General features: G+C 40.9%; 1 protein-coding gene across 2 annotated transcripts in view; it reads right to left on the bottom strand.

The window, feature by feature from the left end:
• Positions 1 to 14,141: 14,141 nt before the first annotated feature.
• NRBF2 (nuclear receptor binding factor 2) overlaps positions 14,142 to 20,197 on the bottom strand; it is a 37,183-nt gene continuing 31,127 nt past the window's right edge. For both annotated transcript variants that reach the window (XM_025918025.2, XM_025918024.2), the window contains one exon: positions 14,142 to 15,668. In XM_025918025.2, the coding sequence (XP_025773810.1) occupies positions 14,958 to 15,668 (711 nt within the window). In that variant the 3' untranslated portion in view covers positions 14,142 to 14,957. The remainder of the gene's footprint in view (positions 15,669 to 20,197) is intronic.

The following is a 20,197-nucleotide window of genomic DNA, read 5'->3' as shown; positions in this document are numbered from 1 at the left end:
GCGTGTTCCAGAGTTCTTCCTTTTATGATGTGCATACTACCAAGGATTCATCATCATGATGACTACTAAGCATTTTCTTACAATGTTCTCTTCTGGGACATTTTTCCTTTGTTTTATAAGTTTTGTGCTTTTCTTTAGACTTTATGGGCCATCACAAGTGCCTCAACTCATTTGTCCTATGGCACAACTGAAAAAAAGGAATACCGGTAACTACTATTTGTTATTTATGAACACATTTTCATTGAAAGAAGAATGCGTACGTGAATTTTTAAAGCCATGATTATGAGCGTATGTGATCAGTTTCAAGTAAATGTGTTTCACCACAGAGCTAGCTGATAAGATAGTTTTGGGGGTGGGAGGAAGACAGGGGACACAGTGGCCTAAACTCAGCCAGTCTAGGTTGAATATGAGTTCTGCTACTTACTGTGTGACCCTGGTAAGTTGCTTTAATTCAGAGTCTTCATTTTAATAGCTATCACCAGTTGGTTACTCTGAAGCTCACATAGACCTATCCATTTGAATGTTCCTGGAAATATGTCGTCCTCCACTGACACCTGCAGGATACTGAAGGGGACAGCCTTTTCTTCTCATTTGAAAGCACATAGTTAAAAAGAAAAAAGTAGTAAGTAGCCCAGGTTGTGACCATGCAAGTTGCTTAGTTTTTTCCATTGTTTGTATCTACCATCGTTAATTTTTTTTAATGTTAATTTTTATTTTTGAGAGAGAGTGTGCAAGTGGGGGAAGGACAGAGAGAGAAGACAGATCCAAAGCAGGCTCCAGGCTCTGAGCTATCAGCACAGAACCCAATGCGGGGCTCAAACTTCTGAACCGCAGGATCATGACTGAGCCACCCAGGTGCCCCTATGTGTACCATCTTTTAACTCCCTGTGGGCTATGATGTCACCTACTCCAGGCAATATTCAGCCAGGAGTATGAGGTTATGGGTCACATTAATGTCCCACGTGGCACAGGGGTTAATGGGATGGGTGCCGACTACTTGACTAGAAACACTGGGCTGAGAAATCGTTCAAATGATAATGTGAATCTTCTAAGTTTTTGACCTTTTTAATACTATTTTTTTAAACATGTTTCAGTTCATTTAAATGGTATTTGCTGCTTAACACTTTCAAAAGTCCCATCTGATTTAATTTTGATGTGAAATTAATTTCAAGCCCAAGATATTAATTCTAGAGTAGACTGCCTGCTGCTCCCTAAAGTCTGCCAAGAACCTAAAGTCTTGTGACTTTTTTCCAAAAGGTTTCAAAAGGTTTTGCTGCTTTTGCTGTTGTTTGAGCCACCTTTTAACTGTACTACAACCCCTACAAGAGAGGCTGAAACTAAGGCAGATCAAGCCTGGCAGTGTGGCTTCTTTCAAAACAAACTCATCTGATACAGGTATTCTATCCATGGTCTGAATTCCATGCTAGTGACCTAATTCTTGGTAAGGCAGGGTGGAGAGAGTGGACTATAACGCTTTCATCATTAAAGACATGTGACTTTTTGGAATGCTGTGAGTTGTTTTACCGGTCACATCCCTGGTGGAGCGATTCCTCTGCCCATTTAGCTTGTTTCCTTTATCCTTTTGGTTAGCTCAGATGCTTCTCACATATGAAACCATCTGAGCATGTCCGTTTCCTCCAGACGTGATCGAGTACATAATAAATGTGTAAAATAATCTTCAAAGAGACTATACAGGGAAACTTGTGCTGAATACTCAGATCCCTCCCATTTTACTTTAATTTGGACTTGAATTTGAATTCTTTTTCCTGAGTAATGATTTACATGAGTCCAAACCCATTTCCCTTCTGCCCAGCACATTCTGGGATTGGAACACCCATAAAATGTGTCGTTCTTGATGCTTCCCTTTGATAGATGGAATATGGGTTTGGTGATATCTGTGTAAGATTAGTGAGCTTCAGAAGAAAAATGTGCTCTCATACCTTTGTTCTGTGTGTGTACATATACAGTGATGTAAATTTGGCATTTTCTTTTTTTTTTTTTAACATTTATTGTTGAGAGAGCACAAGCAGGGGAGGGGCAGAGAGAGAGGAAGACACAGAATCCGAAGCAGGCTTCAGTCTCTGAGCTGTCAGCACAGAGCCCGACCCCGTGAACTGCAAGATCATGACCTGAGCCACCCAGGTGCTGCCCCTCCCCCGTTTTTTTTGTTTTGTTTTGTTTTTTGGGGGTTTGTTTTTGCTTTTGTTTTTTTGTTTGTTTGTTTTTTAGCATCTTCTATTCCTAATTGCCAACCTATCAAAGGTCATCTCCCAGATCAGATCAGGAATGCTGGCCATGGAAGAGGGGGGGAAAAAAAGAAAATTACTTAATTACCATTCTACAGCTATTCAGTATACCGTGCACTATGAATACTGGGATGTAGCAAGTGGCCAAGATTCAGACTCAAGTTATGACACACCTGGTTTCACAGTAATTAACCTTGATAGTGACACCTTCAAACCGAGTAGTATATAGTTTGGCTCTCACAGAAATCTGGTTCTTTTAATGAAAGCAAAGTTCCTTTCAAACAAAAATGAAATGTTGGCGAGCCCCAGGTCACTGGCTGCACACAAAGTGGGTTCCCTTTCCTGACTGGGGAGATTTTCACAGCTGACTTAAGCTGTTCACTCAGTTGTCTGTAAATGAGCCAACCAGCTGCCCTTAAGCCTGGAGGATTGCCTGTCTTTTCTGTCTTGTCTTACGAAAAAGACCTCAGCCCTGGGGTCAGTGGAGGGGCAAATCAAGAATGGTGTGTTGTATGTGTGGGTCACAGCTGGACTCCCATTTTGAGAGGAGGTACATTCCGAGGACAAATGAGCCCAACAATGCGCCCCTGTCCCCTGGTCTTTGACCCCAGGTTTGACAGATGATGAAAAGATTTGGGGGGCTGGAGAAGTGCAAAACAAGGTGGAGAGCCAGCATGGTCCTCTGCCAACATAGGATGGTAACTGATTCAGAGGTCCTACGAAGCTAGTAAAGAATACAGGGGCGGCGGCGGGGAGTACAAGATCAATGCTGATGTTTTGTTAGCAAACTTTTTTCCAGTCAGTTCCTAAAAATCCCTGCACTATGCTGGTGAAAACCACAGGACTTTTAAAGGAGGAAAAACAAGAATTTGGGCATAACATTGGAAAACTTATCAGTGACACATTTTAAAAAGTGAGGCGGGAGCACCTGGATGGCTCAGTTGGTGGGATGTCCGACTTCAGCTCAGGTCATGACCTCATGGTGAGTTCAAGCCCCGCATTGGGCTCTGTGCTGACAGCTTGGAGCCTGGAGTCCCCCAACCCCACCCCCACCCCCCACACTCGCTCTCGCGCTCTCTCTTGTGTCTCAAAAATAAATGTTAAAAAAAATTTTTTTAAAGTGAGGCAGCAGTGTGTTAACATGTTAAATATTTAAGAATAGGTTAATACTATAAAATAAATGGCACTTTACCCTAAAGAAGAAAGAGTAGAAGTTTGCATTGGAAATGGGCATCGGAAGGGTTGCTGCTTGGTGAGAAATAGCGTGCCGTGTTGGAAGAAGGGTTGTGTGGAATTAGAGGGGAAGGTGTAATACCAGGTGTAGATGGATGGAAAGGTGTGGCTCAGCACCAGCATGAAGGTTCAGATGATGCAGTTTTCTGCGTTCACTTAAGTTTTTCTTGCAGGCAAAATTGCCCCTTAAACACAAAGTTCACATCGTGCTCAAATTGTTCCCTATAAATTTATGTTGGGACAGATTTGCAAGCAGCAGACAGGGAAGAGTATGGAGCCTGAATAAAGGCTCGAGTTCACCCAAAGCAGGAACTATGCCATTCTAACTTTTAAACTAAATATTTCTAGCAGTGTTGTAAACCCACAGATTCACCACCACATAACCACAAAAAGACAATGAAAAATAGCATTTAAAAATTGCCAAAGATGGGGGCACTTGGCTGGCTCAGTTGTTAGAACATGCAACTCTTAATCTCAGTGTCTTAAGTTTGAGCCCCACGTGGGGTTTTAGAGATTACTTTTATTTTTTTAATTTTAGAGCATACGTGAGCAGGGGAGAGGGACAAATGGGGAGAGAGAATCAAGCAGGTTCTGCACCCAGCACGGCAGCACAGAGGCCAACGCAGGTTTCAATCCCCTAGGATCGTGACCTCATCCAAAATCAAGAGTCGGATGCTCAACTGACTGAGCCACCCAGGAACTTCTAAAAAAATTTTTTTAAAATAAATAATAGATTAAAAACAGTCAAAGTCCAAGTCTCTCTGTCTTGAATTGTGAGCCTATTCATTCTGTCACCAGTCTTCCAATAATATGAGCCTCTTTTCAAAAATTCAACAAATACCTCAAGTATTCTATACAACTTTTTTTAAAAATTGTGAAATTCTAACTTCACTATAGTTAACATAATGTTCTGTTAGTTTCAGGCATACAGTAGAGTGATTCGACAGTTCTGTAATTCAGTTCTCATCACAATAAGTTTCACCCTCACCTGTTTCACCCATCCTCCCACCCACCTCCCCTCTGGTAACTGTCACTTCTCTATAGTCAAGAGTCTTTTTGGTTTGTCTCTTTTTTCTTTGTTGATTAATTCCACATGAGTAAAATCATGCTATTTTTCTTTGACTTATTTTACTTAGATTTATACTCCCTTGATTCATCTGTGTAGTCGCAAATGGCAAGATTTCATTCCTTTTTATGGCTGAGTAATAGTCCATTGTATACATACACCACATCTTTATCCATCATCTATCTATGCAACTTGGGCTGCTTCTGTAATTTGGCTATTGTAAATAATGCTGCAGTAAACATAAGGGCACATATATCTTTTCAAATTAGTGATTTTGTACTTTGGAGGTGAATATCCAGTAGTGGAATTACTGGATCATATGGTAGTTCTATTTTTAATATTTTGAGGAACCTCCATACTGTTTTCCACAGTGGCCATATTAGTTTGCATTCCTACCAACAGTGCAAGAGGGTTCCTTTCTCTCCACATCCTTGCCAACTCTTGTTGTTTCTTGTGTTTTTTATTTTAGGCATTCTTTGCAATTTGATGGGAGGTGATATCTGACTGTGGTTTTGATTTGCATTTCCCTGATGATGAATGATGTTGAGCATCTTTTCATGTGTCTGTTGTCCATCTTATGTTTTCGTTAGAGAAATGTCCGTTCAGGTCTTCTGCTCATTTTGTAATTGGATTATTTGCTTTTCTCATGTTGGGTTGTGTAAATTCTTTATATATTTTGGATACTAACCCTTTATTGAATATGTCATTTACAACGTCTCTTCCCATTCAGTTAGCCTAGTTTTGTTGGTTGTTTCCTATACTGTGCAGAAGGTTTTTGTTTTGTTGTAGTCCCAATAGTTTGTTTGCTTTTGTTTCCCTTGCCTCAGGAGATCTATCTAGAAAAATGTGGTTATGGTTAGAGGGGCACCTGGGTGGCTCAGTTGGTTGTGCATCCGACTTCGGCTCAGGTCATGATCTCACAGTTTGTGGGTTCGAGCCCCACATCAGGCTCTGTGCTGACCGCTTGCTCAGAGCCTGGAGCCTGCTTCGGATTCTGTGTCTCTTTCTCTCTCTGCCCCCCTCCCCCCCCCCCCCCCCCGCCACTCACACTTTGTCTCACTCTGTTTCTCAAAAATAAATGTAAAAAAAATTTTTTTTTTTTTAAAAATGTGGTTACAGCCAGTGTCAGAGACATTACTGTCTGTGTTCTCTTCTAAGATTTTTATGGTTTCAGGTGTCACATTTAGGTCCTTAGTCCATTTTGAGTTTATTTTGTGTATGGTGTAAGAAAGTTTCATTCTTTTGCATCGAGCTGTCGAGTTTTCCCAACACCATTTGCTGAGGAGACTTTTTCTCATTGCATATTTTTGCCTCCTTTGTCAAAGATTAATTGACCATTTAATCCTGAGTTTATTTTTGGGCTCTCTATTCTGTCCCATTGATCTATGTGTCTGTTGTGCCAGTACCATACTGATTACTACAGCTTTGTAGTATTTCTTGAAATCTGGATTGTGATACCTTCAGCTTTGTTCTTCTTTTTCAAGATTGCTTTGGCTCTTCGGGGTCTTTTGTGGTTCCCTGTAAGTTTTAGGATTTTTTGTTCTAGTTCTATGGAAAATGCTGTTGGTATTTTGATAAGGATTGCATTAAGTCTGTAGGTTACTTTGAGTAGTATGGACATTTTAACAATATTTGTTTTTCCAGTCCATGAGCATGGAATATCTTTCCATTTGTTTGAATCATCTTCAGTGTCTTTTATTAGGGTCTTATAGTTTTCACAGTACAGGTCTTTTACCTTTTTGGTTAAATATATTCTAGGTATTTTATTATTTTTGGTGATATTGTAAATGGGATTATTAATTTGTCTTTCTGCTACTTCATTATTAGTGTATAGAAATTTCTGTGTATTGATTTTTGTATCTTGTGACCTTATTGAATTCATTTATTAGGTTCTGGTACCTTTTTTGTTAGAGTTTTTAGGGTGTTCTATATGTAATATCATGTCTTCTGCAAATAGTGAAACTTTTATTTCTTCCTTACCAATTTAGATGCATTTTATTCCTTTGTCTTGTCTGGTTACTGTGGCTAGGATTTCCAGTTCTATGATGAATAAAAGTTTAATGAGAGTGGACATCCTTGTCTTGTTCCTGACCTTAGGGGAAAAGCTCTCAGGTTTTCACCATTAAGGATGATGTTAGCTGTCGGTTTTTCATATATGGCCTTCATTATGTTGAGGTATGTTCCCTCTAAACCTACTTTGTTGAGGATTTTCATCATGAGTGGATGTTGTTCTCTGTCAAATACTTTTTCTGCATCAATTGAAATGGTTATATGGTTTTCATCCTTTCTCTTGTTGATGTTATTTACCACATTGATTTGTGAATATTTAACCACCCTTGCATCCTGGGAACAAATTCCACTTGATCGTGGTGAGTGATTTTTTTTAATGTATTGTTGAATTTGGGTTGCTAAATTTTGTTGAGGACTTTTGGATCTGTGTTCATAAGAGAGACTGGCCTGTAGTTCTCTTTTTGTAGTGTTTTTATAGTATCAGGGTAATGTGGGCCTTATAAAATGAATTTGGAAGATTTCATTTTTCCTCTTCTATTTTTTGGAATAGTTTGAGAAGAATACATATTCACTCTTCATTAAATATTTGGTAGAATTCACCTGTAAAGCCATCTGATTCAATTTCATTGTTGGTAATTGGTCTGTTCACTTTTTATTTCTTCCTGATTCAGTTTTGGGAAGTTATGTTATTTCTAGACATTTACCCATTTCTTCTAGGTTGTCCAATTTGTTGGCATATAATTTTTTGTACTCTTTTATAATCCTTTGTATTTCTGTAGTGTTATTTCTCCTCTTTCATTTCTTTTTTTTTTTTTTCCAAGTGTTTATTTATTTATTTTGAGAGCATGCAAACGGGAGGGGCAAAGAGAAAGGGAGAGAGAGAGAACCCTAAGCAAGCTCTGTGCTGTCAGCACAGAGCCTGACATGGGGCTCAATCTCCAGATGGTGATATCTTGAGCCAAGCCCAAATCAAGAGTCACATGCTCAACCAACTGAACCACCTAGGTGCCCCTCTCCTCTTTCATTTCTGATTTTGAGTCTCTCCTCTCTCTCCTCTCTTTCTCTCTCTTTAGTGGTCTGGCTAAAGTTTTATCAATTTTGTTGATCTTTTGAAAGAACCAGATCCTGATTTTTTTGAGCTGTCTTTTTGGATTTTGTTTTTGTTTTTTTTAGTTTCTATTTTGCTTATTCCTGCTCTCATCTTTATTATTTCCTTCCTGCTTTTGGGTTTTGTTCTTTTTCTAGCTCCTTTAGATGTAAGATTGGGTTTGAGATTTTTCTTCTTGAGGCAGACCTGTATTTCTATAAACTTCCCACTTAGAACCACTTTTGCTACATCCCAAAGATGTTGGACTGTTGTATTCTGGTTTCCATTTTGTCTCCGTGTATTTTTTAATTTCCTCTTTGATTTCTTGGTTGACCCATTCATTGCTTAGTAGCATGTTATTTAACCTCTATGTATCTGTGTTCTCTCCAGAATTTTTCTTGTGGTTGATTTTTAGTTTCATAGTGTTATGGTTGGAAAAGATGCATGGTATGACTCTGATCTTTTTGAGTTTGTTGAGACTTGTTTTGTGGTCTAATAGGTGATGAGAATGTTCCATATGCATTTGAAAAGAATGTGTATTCTGCTGTTTTAGGATGGAATATTCTGAATGTATCTGTCAGATCCATCTAGTCCAATGTGTCATTCAAAGCCACTATGTCCCTGTTGGTTTTCTGTTTGGATGATCTATCCATTGATGTAAGTGGGGTTTATTAAACCCCCTATTAATGTGTTATTATCAAGTACCTCCTTTATTTTTATTATCTGCTTCATATGCTTGGCTGCCCTCATGTTAGGTGCATAAATATTTACAATTATTATATCTTCTTGTTGGATTGTTTCACTTATGTCCGTCTTTGTCTCTTCTTATAGTCTGTGTTTTAAAGTCTATTTTTGTCTAAGAATTGCTCCGTTGGCTTTTTTCTTCACTTCCATTGGCATAATAAGTGCTTTTCCATCCCTTCACTTTCAATCTGCATGTGCCTTAAGTCTGAAATGAGTCTCTCATAGGCAACATATAAATAGATCTTGTTTTTTGTCCATTCCATCACGCTGTCTTTTGATTGGAGCATTTAGTGCATCTACATTCAAAGTAATTTTTGATAGGCATGAACTTATTGCCATTTTGTTACTTGTTTCATGGTTGTTTTTATAGTTCTTCTCTGTTCCTTTCTTCTCTTGATCTGTTCTAAGTGTGCTGGCCTTTAGTGATATGCTTGGATTCCTTTTTATTTTTTGTATATCTGTTACTCGTTTTTAATTTGTGGCTTCCATTAGGTTCATATGTAACATCTTATGCATATAGCAGTCCACATTAAGTCGACAGTCACCTAAGTTTGAACCCATTCTTTACTCATACCACCCTCATGTTTCAAATGTTTGCTGTCATTCTTTACATCCTTTTATTTTGTGAATCCCTTAACTGATTTTTATAGATAAAATTTTACTGCTTTTATGCTACTTCCTCCTACCTATGGTCTTTCCTTTCTACCCAAAGAGTCCCCATTAACATTTCTTGTAGGGCTGGTTTAGTGGTCATTAATTCCTTTAACTTTTGTTAGTCTGGGAATCTCTATCCCTCCTTCTATTCTGAATGATAGCCTTGCTGGATAGAGAATTCTTGGCTGCATTTTTTTTCTTTCAACATTTTGAATGTATCATGCCACTCCCTCCTGGCCTGAAAAGTTTGTTGGAAAATCAGCAGACAAGCTTATGGGCTTGTATGTAACTGTTTTCTTTTGCTGCTTTTAAAGTTCTCCCCTTATCACTACTTTTTACTATTTTAATTACTATGTGTCTCAGTGTGGAGCTCCTTAGGTTGACAAGTGTGCTTAAAATCCTCCCATTCTGCTGTCTTCCCCAGAAGTGTCCATCAACTCTAAAGAATGGAACAAAGGTCCTTCTGGAATTTACATTACCCAAAAGTGTTGGTTTATTTTTTATTTTAGAGAGTATGTATACACCTGCACAAGTGAACGGGGGAGGGGCAGAGAGAGGGAGAGGGAGAATCTCAAGCAGGCTCTTCACCATCAGCACAGAGCCTGACATGGGGCTCAAATTTATGAAACAGGAGATCATGACCTGAGCCAAAATCAACAGATGCTTAACCAAGCTACCCAGGCAGCCCTCAAAGTGTTGGCTTTTTAAATAAATGAAAACTACCTAAAGATGAAAATGGGTCTATGACCCTTGTCCCACTCAATTTCTTGCTGCATCCATATTTAGTTTTAACCCTGAAACTAAAGGGTTTGGGGGCAGAGGTTAACATCTGTTTCAAATAGGCCCCTCCCTGTGAGCAGCGATTTTCTCATAAGAACAGGGAATTATCTAAAGCCAACAAAAGGGGCGCCTGGGTGACTCAGTCGGTTAAGCATCCGACATCAGCTAGGTTATGATCTCACAGTTTGTGAGTTCACGCCCCGCAGCGGGCTCTGTGCTGACAGCTCTGAGCCTGGAGCCTGCTTTGGATTCCGTGTCTCTCTCTGCCCCTCCTCTGCTCACACACTCTCTTTCAAAAATGAATAAACATTAAAAAAAAATTTCGTAAGCCAACAAAAGATGTACGGTGGCAACAGAGAGGCTCTGGGTCTTTATAATAACCCTCAGCAGCAAAATTTTTCTTTAGGGAACCAACTTCAAGGGAGCATAGAGCTAAAAGTCTGGTTCCTCAAACCAAGAACCCCTTTTTCAGACTACAACCTTTCTTTCTAGAAAGTATCCTTTACCTTTGGGAACCCCTTCTGAGACTTTCGTACTTCAATCCTACTCTGCTCCCTAATCATCTAACCTGTCTTACATCTTGTGTACATCTTGGACCTTTTGTTGATACTAAAGACATTCTCACTTGGGGGCACCTGAGTGGCTCAGTTGGTTAAGCATCTGACTTTGGCTCAAGTCACGATCTCACAGTTCGTGAGTTGAAGCCCTGCATCAGGCTCTCTGCTGTCAGCACAGAGCCCCCTTCAGATCCTCTGCCCCCTCTCTCTCTGCCCCTCCCCTGCTTTCTCCCTCTCAAAAATAAACATTAATGGGAAAAAAAAACCTATATTCTCATTTGTATCCTTGATTCCTTCACTTTTTGTCCTTATGTCACACCAAGAACCCAACCCTCTTTTCCCAGTTTAACATCTACAACGGAGAAGCAAGCTAAGAACCACAAAAATTGAGCCCAGCTTCTCTGAGATCCTTTTGGCTCCTGAGCAATCCTAATCTTGGGAGCATATTCCAAATATTTTCCACTCCTCAAGACCAGGACCTGATCCCAGCCCCCTCACCATTAGGAAATGAGCGGACAATCTGTATGAGCCTCCACCAGATTTCCTCACGTGTCTTGCCAGGATTTGTGACCAAGCTTACAGTTCCTCTTTCCCATTTTGGACTCCATACTGTTCATGCTGTTCCCTACGGAGGAAGCCATTTCCCCATCCTCTGGTCACATTCCATCTTCCATGAAGGCTGCACCAGCTACCTTACAGGTTTAGTGGCAGAAGAGGGTGTTAAATATCTGATTTAAATTGAGGCTTTCTTTCCCTTTTTTGCCTATGCATATCTACAAACGACTTGAATAAGAGAATATTTACTATTAGAAGAGTATTTAAGTATGAGGTATTTACTAGTGACCAATTACGGAGTTCCTAACTGCAGCCCACACTCCCCTCTTGACCCAACGAGAACCAGAAAAGTTCCTCACCGTCCACTAGATGGCACTGCTTGCTCAGCAGTGACTTTTCAAGGACACTATTCCAACTGTGGCAAAATAGGCAAATCTTCAAGAGGCTCTCCTTTTTCAAACTATACCATTTGCTCCCGCAGAGGTCTCCAATTCAGCTATGCTGGGATTATGACAAAATATAGTAATGATTACTTTTGATCTTTACATTTATAGTCTACTGGTCTAGAATGATCCAACAATAAATAGCTACTGTTACTACAGTTCATGAAAGCCTGGACTCTTCACATATATTATAAACATCCTATGGCCAACTGCCTCACACTTGTATTCTTCACCATCTAAAACACTTTAATCACAACCCTGCACGAATGAAAAGGGACACCACAGGAAATGGAGACAGGCTTTTCACAATGGAGTGTAAGGACCAACAACCTTCAGGTGGTCCCCAACTTGTCCTTGGGAAGCAGAGTACAGTGTGTACCTGAAGAGGAATGGGAACGTCCGGGTCACTAGCCACAGTAGGAGAACTCATCCCCGTGTGGCCCCGTAACAGCCCAGGACTGTCAAACCACTTCACTCTTGGCTCTGTCTCCAAGCTGGTAGAAAACTGCAGGTAGGTAGGTCATGACCTTCTGGACCTCAATTTGTTTCATTATGAGGTAATAGGTCTTAAAGGCTTTAAAAATTGACATCCAAAATACATGAAAAGAAATAGTACCTACAAAGGGTTAAAAGCAGAAGGATAATGTACTTAATATTTCGAATGGGTTTAGAGACAAAATATTTTCATTTCAATAACCTTGATAAAACAGAGATAAACAATGGCTTTGAAGAAACGATCTTGGAAATATTTTCTTCTCTTTTCTCTTACGCATGGTTTCCAGGAACTAGAGGTTACCTGTGGTTACCATGGCAGGACAGCTAAGACTTACCACATACCACTTAATTTCTGAAAGAAGTGTTTATCATTCTGCAAAAGCCAAACCTGAGCACCTTCCGGGCCTTCTAACATCCAGCTAGCCATCTGGGTTCAATAGTGAGAGGCCACCAACTAAGTTAGTACAGGAGCCCACTCAGCTTCCCGTACAAGCAGAATGCATTGCCATTTAGTGGAAACAGGCTATTCCTAAATCCCATGCAGTGCCTTAAGCAAACAAGAGACACGAGAACAGCTGGAAACCCCAGAGGAGATGGCCATGTGTTTTTAGTCAGTGGAAGACACCACTAGGATGCCCCAGAGGTGCCAAGTTGTGTTGGTCAAGAGACACCCGTGTTAAGATTCAAACACAAAATTTAACCAGATTGAAGAGTAAATTAACTGGTGTAGGAGCTTCAGAACAAGTGAAGAAGTCCATTAAGCGTGTACTTTTCGGAGATGGTCAGAATGGGGTTCTGATAAGCATGGGCCACACTGCTGGTGGAGAAAGAGGGAAGAGCAGGGCTTACAAAGGGCTCCTGTCAAAATACAACCAGGCTCATTCTATTTATTTTGAGAGCACACAAGCAGGGGCGGGGCAGAGAGAGATTGGGGGGGGAGGGGAGGGGAGAGAGAATCCCAAGCAGGCTCTGCATTGCCAGTGCAGAGCCCAACGTGGGGTTCAAACTCACTAGCCACAAGATCATGACCTGAGCCAAAAGCAAGAATCCAACGCTTACCTGATTGAGCCAAAGAGGTGCCCTACCAACCTCTTTTTTCAGAGACAAATATCAAGACTCGTAAGTTTATCTGAGGCACAAACTTTTAAATCTGAAGTTTGATAAATCAGTCTGGGATATTCCAACACTGAGATGGACAAACTGACATAACATTTTATTATTGTATTTTGAGAGAGGACGCAAGTGAGCAAAGGGCAGAGACGGGGTGGAGGGGGGAGAGAATCCGACAAGGGACAGAGAGGGAGAGAGAGAGAGAAGCAGGGCTCACCCGATGTGGGACTCTAACCCACGGTTTATGGGATCATGACCTGAGCCAAAGTCAGATGCCTAAGCGACAGCCACCCAGGCGCCCCCAAACTGACATAACTTTTAACAGAGAATAGAAGTCTTACTCATAAGAAGCTAGCTTATTTTTGGTTTCATCTGCAGCAAGATGAGACCTGAACAAATGGGGCCTTGGCACAGTCACCTGGACTCCTCCTACTTCTGCTAGTTTCATCACCCTGTGTGTGAGCCCTATCCCATCCTCAACCCGGCAGTCCCTGACCCAGTCTCTAAAGCAGTGTGGCGCGCTGGTCCATCTGTCCCTCCCACAATCGCACACAATAAGCCAAGTCCATGCTTTAAACACCCCCATGGTCTGTACCCAGACGCTTCAATTTCACCCCACCCCCACTCCTGCTGCAGCGGTGGGACCGCGCCTGCGTGGTGCTCCCCAACCACCGTGCCCTGGCTGGTGGCAGGGGCCCCGGGGATAGCCGCCTGCAACTGAGCACTGTCCAGGCGGCCAGGCACACATTTAAACCTCAGGACCCTCCTTATGCTCTTTCACCTCAGTCGTCGGGGATACAGACTGCAACAACGGAGAACAACTTTAACATACGAGAGTCGTTTGTCATTGGCTGAATCTCTTCAAATTCATCTTCAGGATTTACAACAGAGAAACCATACAAAACGTGCCTTTAAACTACCAACACATTTGGGGCGACTGGGCGGTTCAGTCGGTTGAGCGTCTGGCTTCGGCTCAGGTCGTGATCTCGCAGTTCGTGGGTTCGAGCCCCACATTGGGCTCTGTGCTGACAGCTCAGAGCCTGGAGCCTGCTTCGGATTCCGAGTCTCCCTCTCTCTGCCCCTTCCCCACTCATGCTGTCTCTGTCTCTCAAAAATGAATAAACGTTAAAAAAAAAAATTTAAACTACCAACACAGTCAACAAAGGTATAAAACACAATTACTTTATTGATCTCTTACAATCAAACACTGTCAACTACCATTACTTCCATTCATGCATCAGTAAAGGATATTTCCTTAGTATTTTCAAATGATACATTTAAACGATAAACAAAAAAGTTAGAACTTAAAATGCACCCTGATTAATTATGTAAACCGGTAATTTTTTTTTAAAAAGCATAACTAACAATTTGGTTCCTTTCTTCATAAAATGGAAATTTAAATATTTCTCCTGATAGTCTTGAGGTTCTCATTATGTCGTGAGTAGTGCAAAGTGTGGCACAGTTTCATCTAGAAAGGTGTGTCTCACACGCCTTATTCAACAAACGAAATGTGCATAACAAAATGCATACAGTCAATGCATGATAGAAAGCATGTTTCAAACACAAGGTGGCCCCTCGGGCCACCATATTATTTAGGTTTTTGCATTATCATTTATGGCATTATAGATTAATCATACATAACATACTTTTATACATTTTAACCCTGAAGATAAGAAAAATAACTGTTGCTTGAAAAAGTTATTCCAGGTAGCCATTTGGTTTGTATCAGGAGAAAGTGAACCTCCGAGAGTCTAGTGTCTGCCAAGTCTGGAATCAGCTGGAGTCAGTCAATCGGACATGACATACTTCACAGTGACTGTTTCCCAAGTCCCGGCGACGCTTCTTCCCACAGTGCGCCAGACGACGAAGCATCTCTGGAATCACCCTTGCGTGTGGTTTTCCCTTTTTTTTTTTTCTGGATCAACTACTATTCTATTATTTTGTCCTTTCTTCTCAGCTCCTTTATGGCCTTTCATTTTAATTATTCATAAATCCTTTCAGAATATCCTCAGAGAGCTCCATAAGGGGAAGTTCTGGAGACGGAAAATCCAAGGGAGGAAGGTTGGGTATGGGGATATCCTTGGCTTTGCCGGTATTCGCTGAAAACTTTTGCCAGGTTGGAGAGGCTGTGGCAGTTTCCGAATGTGGTGGCAAGCTCCACAACTCTGACTTTTCTACAAAATCAGCATCGACATCCAGCTCCTTTTCTACTGGGCCTTTTAGAAGTCTGGCCTTTTCAGCCTTTAGTTGTTTGTTTTCTTTCCTTAACCTTTCGTTCTCAGCCACGAGGAATTCGACGTGCCTCTCCAAATCTGCGATCTTGGTAGCCTGCTCCTCTATGATTGTCTTGTCGTCCTTAGGGGCTTTGCTTCCAATGCACGGCTCTGCTGGCTCCCTCTTCTGCTGAAGTAAAAACAGCAGTGTGTCTGGATCCCTGTCAAAGACCCCCTGGATTTCAGGCAGATGTTTCTCCGTAGAAGGGCTGTATTTCTCAGAGAGAAGGGGGCTCTGGCCCTCTGCATCCTCAGAAGGAGGTTTGTGCGGGGCCTGGAGCTGGGCGGCCGCATCCTTGTCTGTGCTCTGCTGGGCTTTCAGTCTCTCTTCCCGCTTGGCCCTTTTCCACCTCTCCTGGATGAGGAGGAGCTGTTTCATGTGGCTGTCCCTTTGCAATTCCAGTGACAGATGAGCCTATCACACAGAAGGAAAGGTGTCATTTAACATTTAAGTCTCTTTAATAATCTCCAATGAATATAATCCCAAGATCCTCCTTTCTAAATAACTTTATAACACTTAAAATTTACATACTATGTTTGCAATTCAGTAGAACCCCTGATTTTGTTAAAGACAACTGGGTCTTTAAAGACAACAGTCATGGCCCCACCACAAAAGGAGGGTGCGTGCGGGCCACACAGGCGACTAGGGGGGTCTGCGCTTCTGAGCCCGACATCTCCCACGTGAGGCCACTCTTCCAAGACCAAGATGTAGCTGAACTCCCTAATACATAAAGAGAATCAGCCAAAATAAGAAGACCGAGGCACACATTCTAAATGAAAGAACAAAAGACAAATCCTTAGAAAAACAACTCCATGAAACAAAGATAAGCAATCTACCCCATAAACAGTTCAAAGTAAATAAAGATGCTCACCAAACCTGGGAGAAGAATCAACATAAAACTTCAACAGAGAGACAAAAAATATCTCCATAATATAAGAAATTATCAATCAGAACAGAAGAATACAATAAAAGAAATGACAAATACATTATACAGAACAGAGTAGATGATACAGAAGAACAGATCAGCAATCTCCAGGACAGGGTAGCAGAAATCACCCAAAGTAAACACCAAAAGAAAAAAATTGGGGGATGAGAATAGTTATTTAAGGGATCTCTACTAGGAAAATATCAAGACTAAGAAAATTCACATGAAGAAATAACAGCTGAAAACTTCCCTAACATGGGGAAGAAAACACACATCAGGTCCAGGAATCAAATAGAGCCCCAAACAAAATTAACCCAAAGAGATCCATACCATGACACATTATAATTGTCAAAAATTAAAGACAAAGAAAATCTTAAAAGCAGCAAGAGAAAAACAACTAGTTATGTATACGGGGATCCCCAAAAGATTAACAGCTGTTTTATATATATATATATATATATATATATATATATATATATATATATATATATATATATATATTTGGAAACAGCAAGATTCTATTCTGGGAAAATGAATTTTTGGTATTCTCCTTCCTCATCTTTGTAACAACATCTAATTTTTAGGGCTGTTCTCTGAATATCATTTCTTTCTTTCTAAATTTATTTTGAAAGAGAGATTGCAAGTGGGGGAGGGCAGAAGAGACAGGGAGGGAGAGAGTCCCAAGCAGGCCCCACATTGTCAATGCAAAGTCCATTGTGGGGCTGGAACTCACACACGAGATCATGACCTGAGTCGAAATCCAGAGTTGGACGTTTAACAGACAGGGTCACCCAGGCACCCCATGAATGTCATTTCTGTAGAGATCTTTGCAACTCTGGTTTCGACGAAACTTATATAACCTCAAGTATAAAGTAACATATTGGGTTTTGTTATTATATAAATCAATAATTTTATTTTCACCATCAAAAGGATCATGTTCTGTCAACAGGAGTGTAAAATCTGCTATCTGTCTGGCCAACAAAAACATGAAGCCCCCATATGAACTGGGTGGCAAGGGAAAAGTACAACATGGGAAACGGCAATTTCAGAAACAAAAACACTTTTCCAACATACACACATTCCAAAAAAAGGCCTCTGTAAAGTGTACAAATGGTAGAAGAAAATGTAACAAGTGGAAAGCCTGGGTGGTTCAGTCGGTTAAGTGTCCGACTTCGGCTCAGGTCATGATCTCACCTTTCCCAAGTTCAAGCCCTGCATCAGGCTCTGTGCTGACAGCTCAGATTCTGTGAGATTCCCTCTCTCTCTGCCCCTCCCCCTGCTCGCACTCTGTCTCGAAAGAAAAAGAAAAAGAAAAAGAGAAAGAGAAAGAAAAAGAAAAAGAAGAAGAAGAAGAAGAAAAAGAAGAAGAAGAAGAAGAAGAAGAAGAAGAAGAAGAAGAAGAAGAAAAAGAAGAAGAAGAAGAAGAAGAAGAGAAAGAAAAAGAAAAAAGAGAAAGGGAAGGGAGGGAAAGAGGAAGGAAGGAAGGAAGGAAGGAAGGAAGGAAGGAAGGAAGGAAGGAAGGAAGGAAGGAAGGAAGGAGGGAGGGAGGGAGGGAGGAAGGGAGGGAGAAAAGCAAGAAAAAATACAACAAGTACCACACACTGGTAAAGAACTGAACATATCTGCTGTTCTTTGGCAACTAAGCCAAGTGCAACGGCTAGAAGAAAGCAATCACTGACAGGTTTTCACAATCTCACATTTAATTCTCCACTTTCCTGAGCAGCAGCACAGCCTGGAGAAGTGTCACTGAAGACAGAAAAACACTGCAGGAGTTGACCACAAATCACATGGTACACACTTTAGGGAACTGCAAGAATCCTGTATAAAAGTGTGTGTTTCTAACCACCACAATGAAGATATCACAAACGTGGAATGATTTATTTTTTCCGAAGGTCTTAGGTCTTCTAACATCATGACCGTGCTGCACACTAAACAATACCAGAGTCGTAACAAATACCAACTATGCCAATTACAGAATTTGGAAGGAAATGGAGAACGTGTTCTATTTTTCAGGTGCTCGGTTTCAGACCAATTAAAGCCCCCCAGTCACTGACACTGTCTTTCTTAAAAGCGTGAAGGGCTCTGGCCTTTTAACATTAATGCTTCTGGCTGGTGCCTGTGTCTGTGTGAAGCAAGCCTCCAAGCTCCTGGATTCAGGGCTCCTGGTGACCCAGCGCCAGCGGTAGGAGCTCCTGGCAGGGAGAAGAGGGAAAGGGGTGGCTCTCTCCCAACCCTCCCACAGCAAGCAGGGTAGGAACCGCGGCACCTGAGCAGGATGCCCGCGACCCCTGTGCAGCTGTGACCAGGCACCAGTGCTGGGGGCACACGCAGTCCACTGCATTCCTTGATTAGAAGACCCAGGATACTAAAGATGCCAACTCTCCCCAAATCGATACACAGGCTTAATGCAATTCCAGCTACATCACAGAAAGATGCCAGTTACAGAAGGGGGGAAGGCTAGGCCTCTGGTGATAGTGTTACAGGAGGTGAATCCTCTGCCAACTATTGGCTGGTTTCTAAGCAAAAAGTCTGTAGGCCAAGAGTGGCACAAAATATTCAAAGTGCTGAAAGGAAAAAACTTACAACCAAACATACCTAGCAAGCTTACCATTCAGAATTGAAGGAGAGATCAAAGAGTTTCCCAGACAAACTAAAGCTAAAGGAGTTCATCACCGCTAAACCAGCTCTACAAGAAGCATTAAAGGGAATTCTTTAAGCAGAAAATAAAAGGCCAAAACTAGAAAGAAGAAAATACCTGAAAGAAAAATCTCTCATTAGTAAGGCAAAACATACAGAAAAGGAAGTAGATCGACCAGGACAAAGCTGGTATGAGGGTTAAAAGACATAAGTACTAAAATCAACAAAATCTCCAATAATTAGTTAAGGGTCTCATTAAATAAAAAGGCATAAAATAGATGTCAAAAACATAAAACGTGTGGGTGTGAGCACATGAAGGTGATAAGGTGACTAAAGATGTAGTGCCTGTAGAATGCATGCCTACTTAAATGACCACCAACTCAAAACAGACTGCAATATATGCATGTTATTATATATAAATCTCATGGCGACCACAAACCAAACCCTTACCACACAAATAGAAGTCCAAACATAACACTAAATAATCAAATACAAGGGAAGAGAGTAATAGAAAAAAAAGGAACAGGAACTACAAAAACAAGAAAACAATTTTTAAAATGGCAATAAATACATACCTATCGATAATTACTTTAAATGTAAAGACTCCAATCAAAATGCTCCAATCAAAACAGGTAGGGTGGCTGAATAGATTAAAAAAAAAAAAAAAGGCCTATGTAAATATTCCCTACAAGAGACTTACTTCCAATCTAAAGACACATACAGACTAAAAGTGGAGTAATGGTTGGGAATGCAAGCTGGTGCAGCCACTCTGGAAAACAGTATAGAGGTTCCTCAAAAAACTAAAAATAGAACTACCCTAGGACCCAGCAATTGCACTACTAGGCATTTATCCACGGGATACAGGTGTGCTGGTTCGAAGGGACACATGCACCCCCATGTTTATAGCAGCACTATCAACAATAGCCAAAGTATGGAAAGACCCAAATGTCCATCAATGGATGAATGGATAAAGAAGATGTGGTATATATGTACAATGGAGTATTACTCGGCAATCAAAAAGAATGAAATCTTGCCATTTGCAACTACGTGGATGGAACTGGAGGGTGTTATGCTAAGTGAAATTAGAGAAAGACAAAAATCATATGACTTCACTCATATGAGGACTTTTAAGAGACAAAACAGATGAACATAAGGGAAGGGAAACAAAAATAATATAAAAACAGGGAGGGGGATAAAACAGAAGAGACTCATAAATATGGAGAACAAACTGAGGGTTTACTGGAGGGGTTGTGGGAGGGGGGACGGGCTAAATGGGTAAAGGACATTAAGGAATCTCCTCCTGAAATCATTGTTGCACTGTATGCTAATTTGGATGTAAATTTTAACAAATAAAAAATAAAATAAATAAATAAATAAATAA

This window comes from Puma concolor, chromosome D2 (assembly GCF_028749965.1).
Source record: "Puma concolor isolate L17-30 chromosome D2, mPumCon1.1.hap2, whole genome shotgun sequence".
NCBI classification, from domain to species: domain Eukaryota; kingdom Metazoa; phylum Chordata; class Mammalia; order Carnivora; family Felidae; genus Puma; species Puma concolor.
Note: the sequence above shows the minus strand (reverse complement) of the source record. Positions and strands in the feature narration are given on the sequence as shown.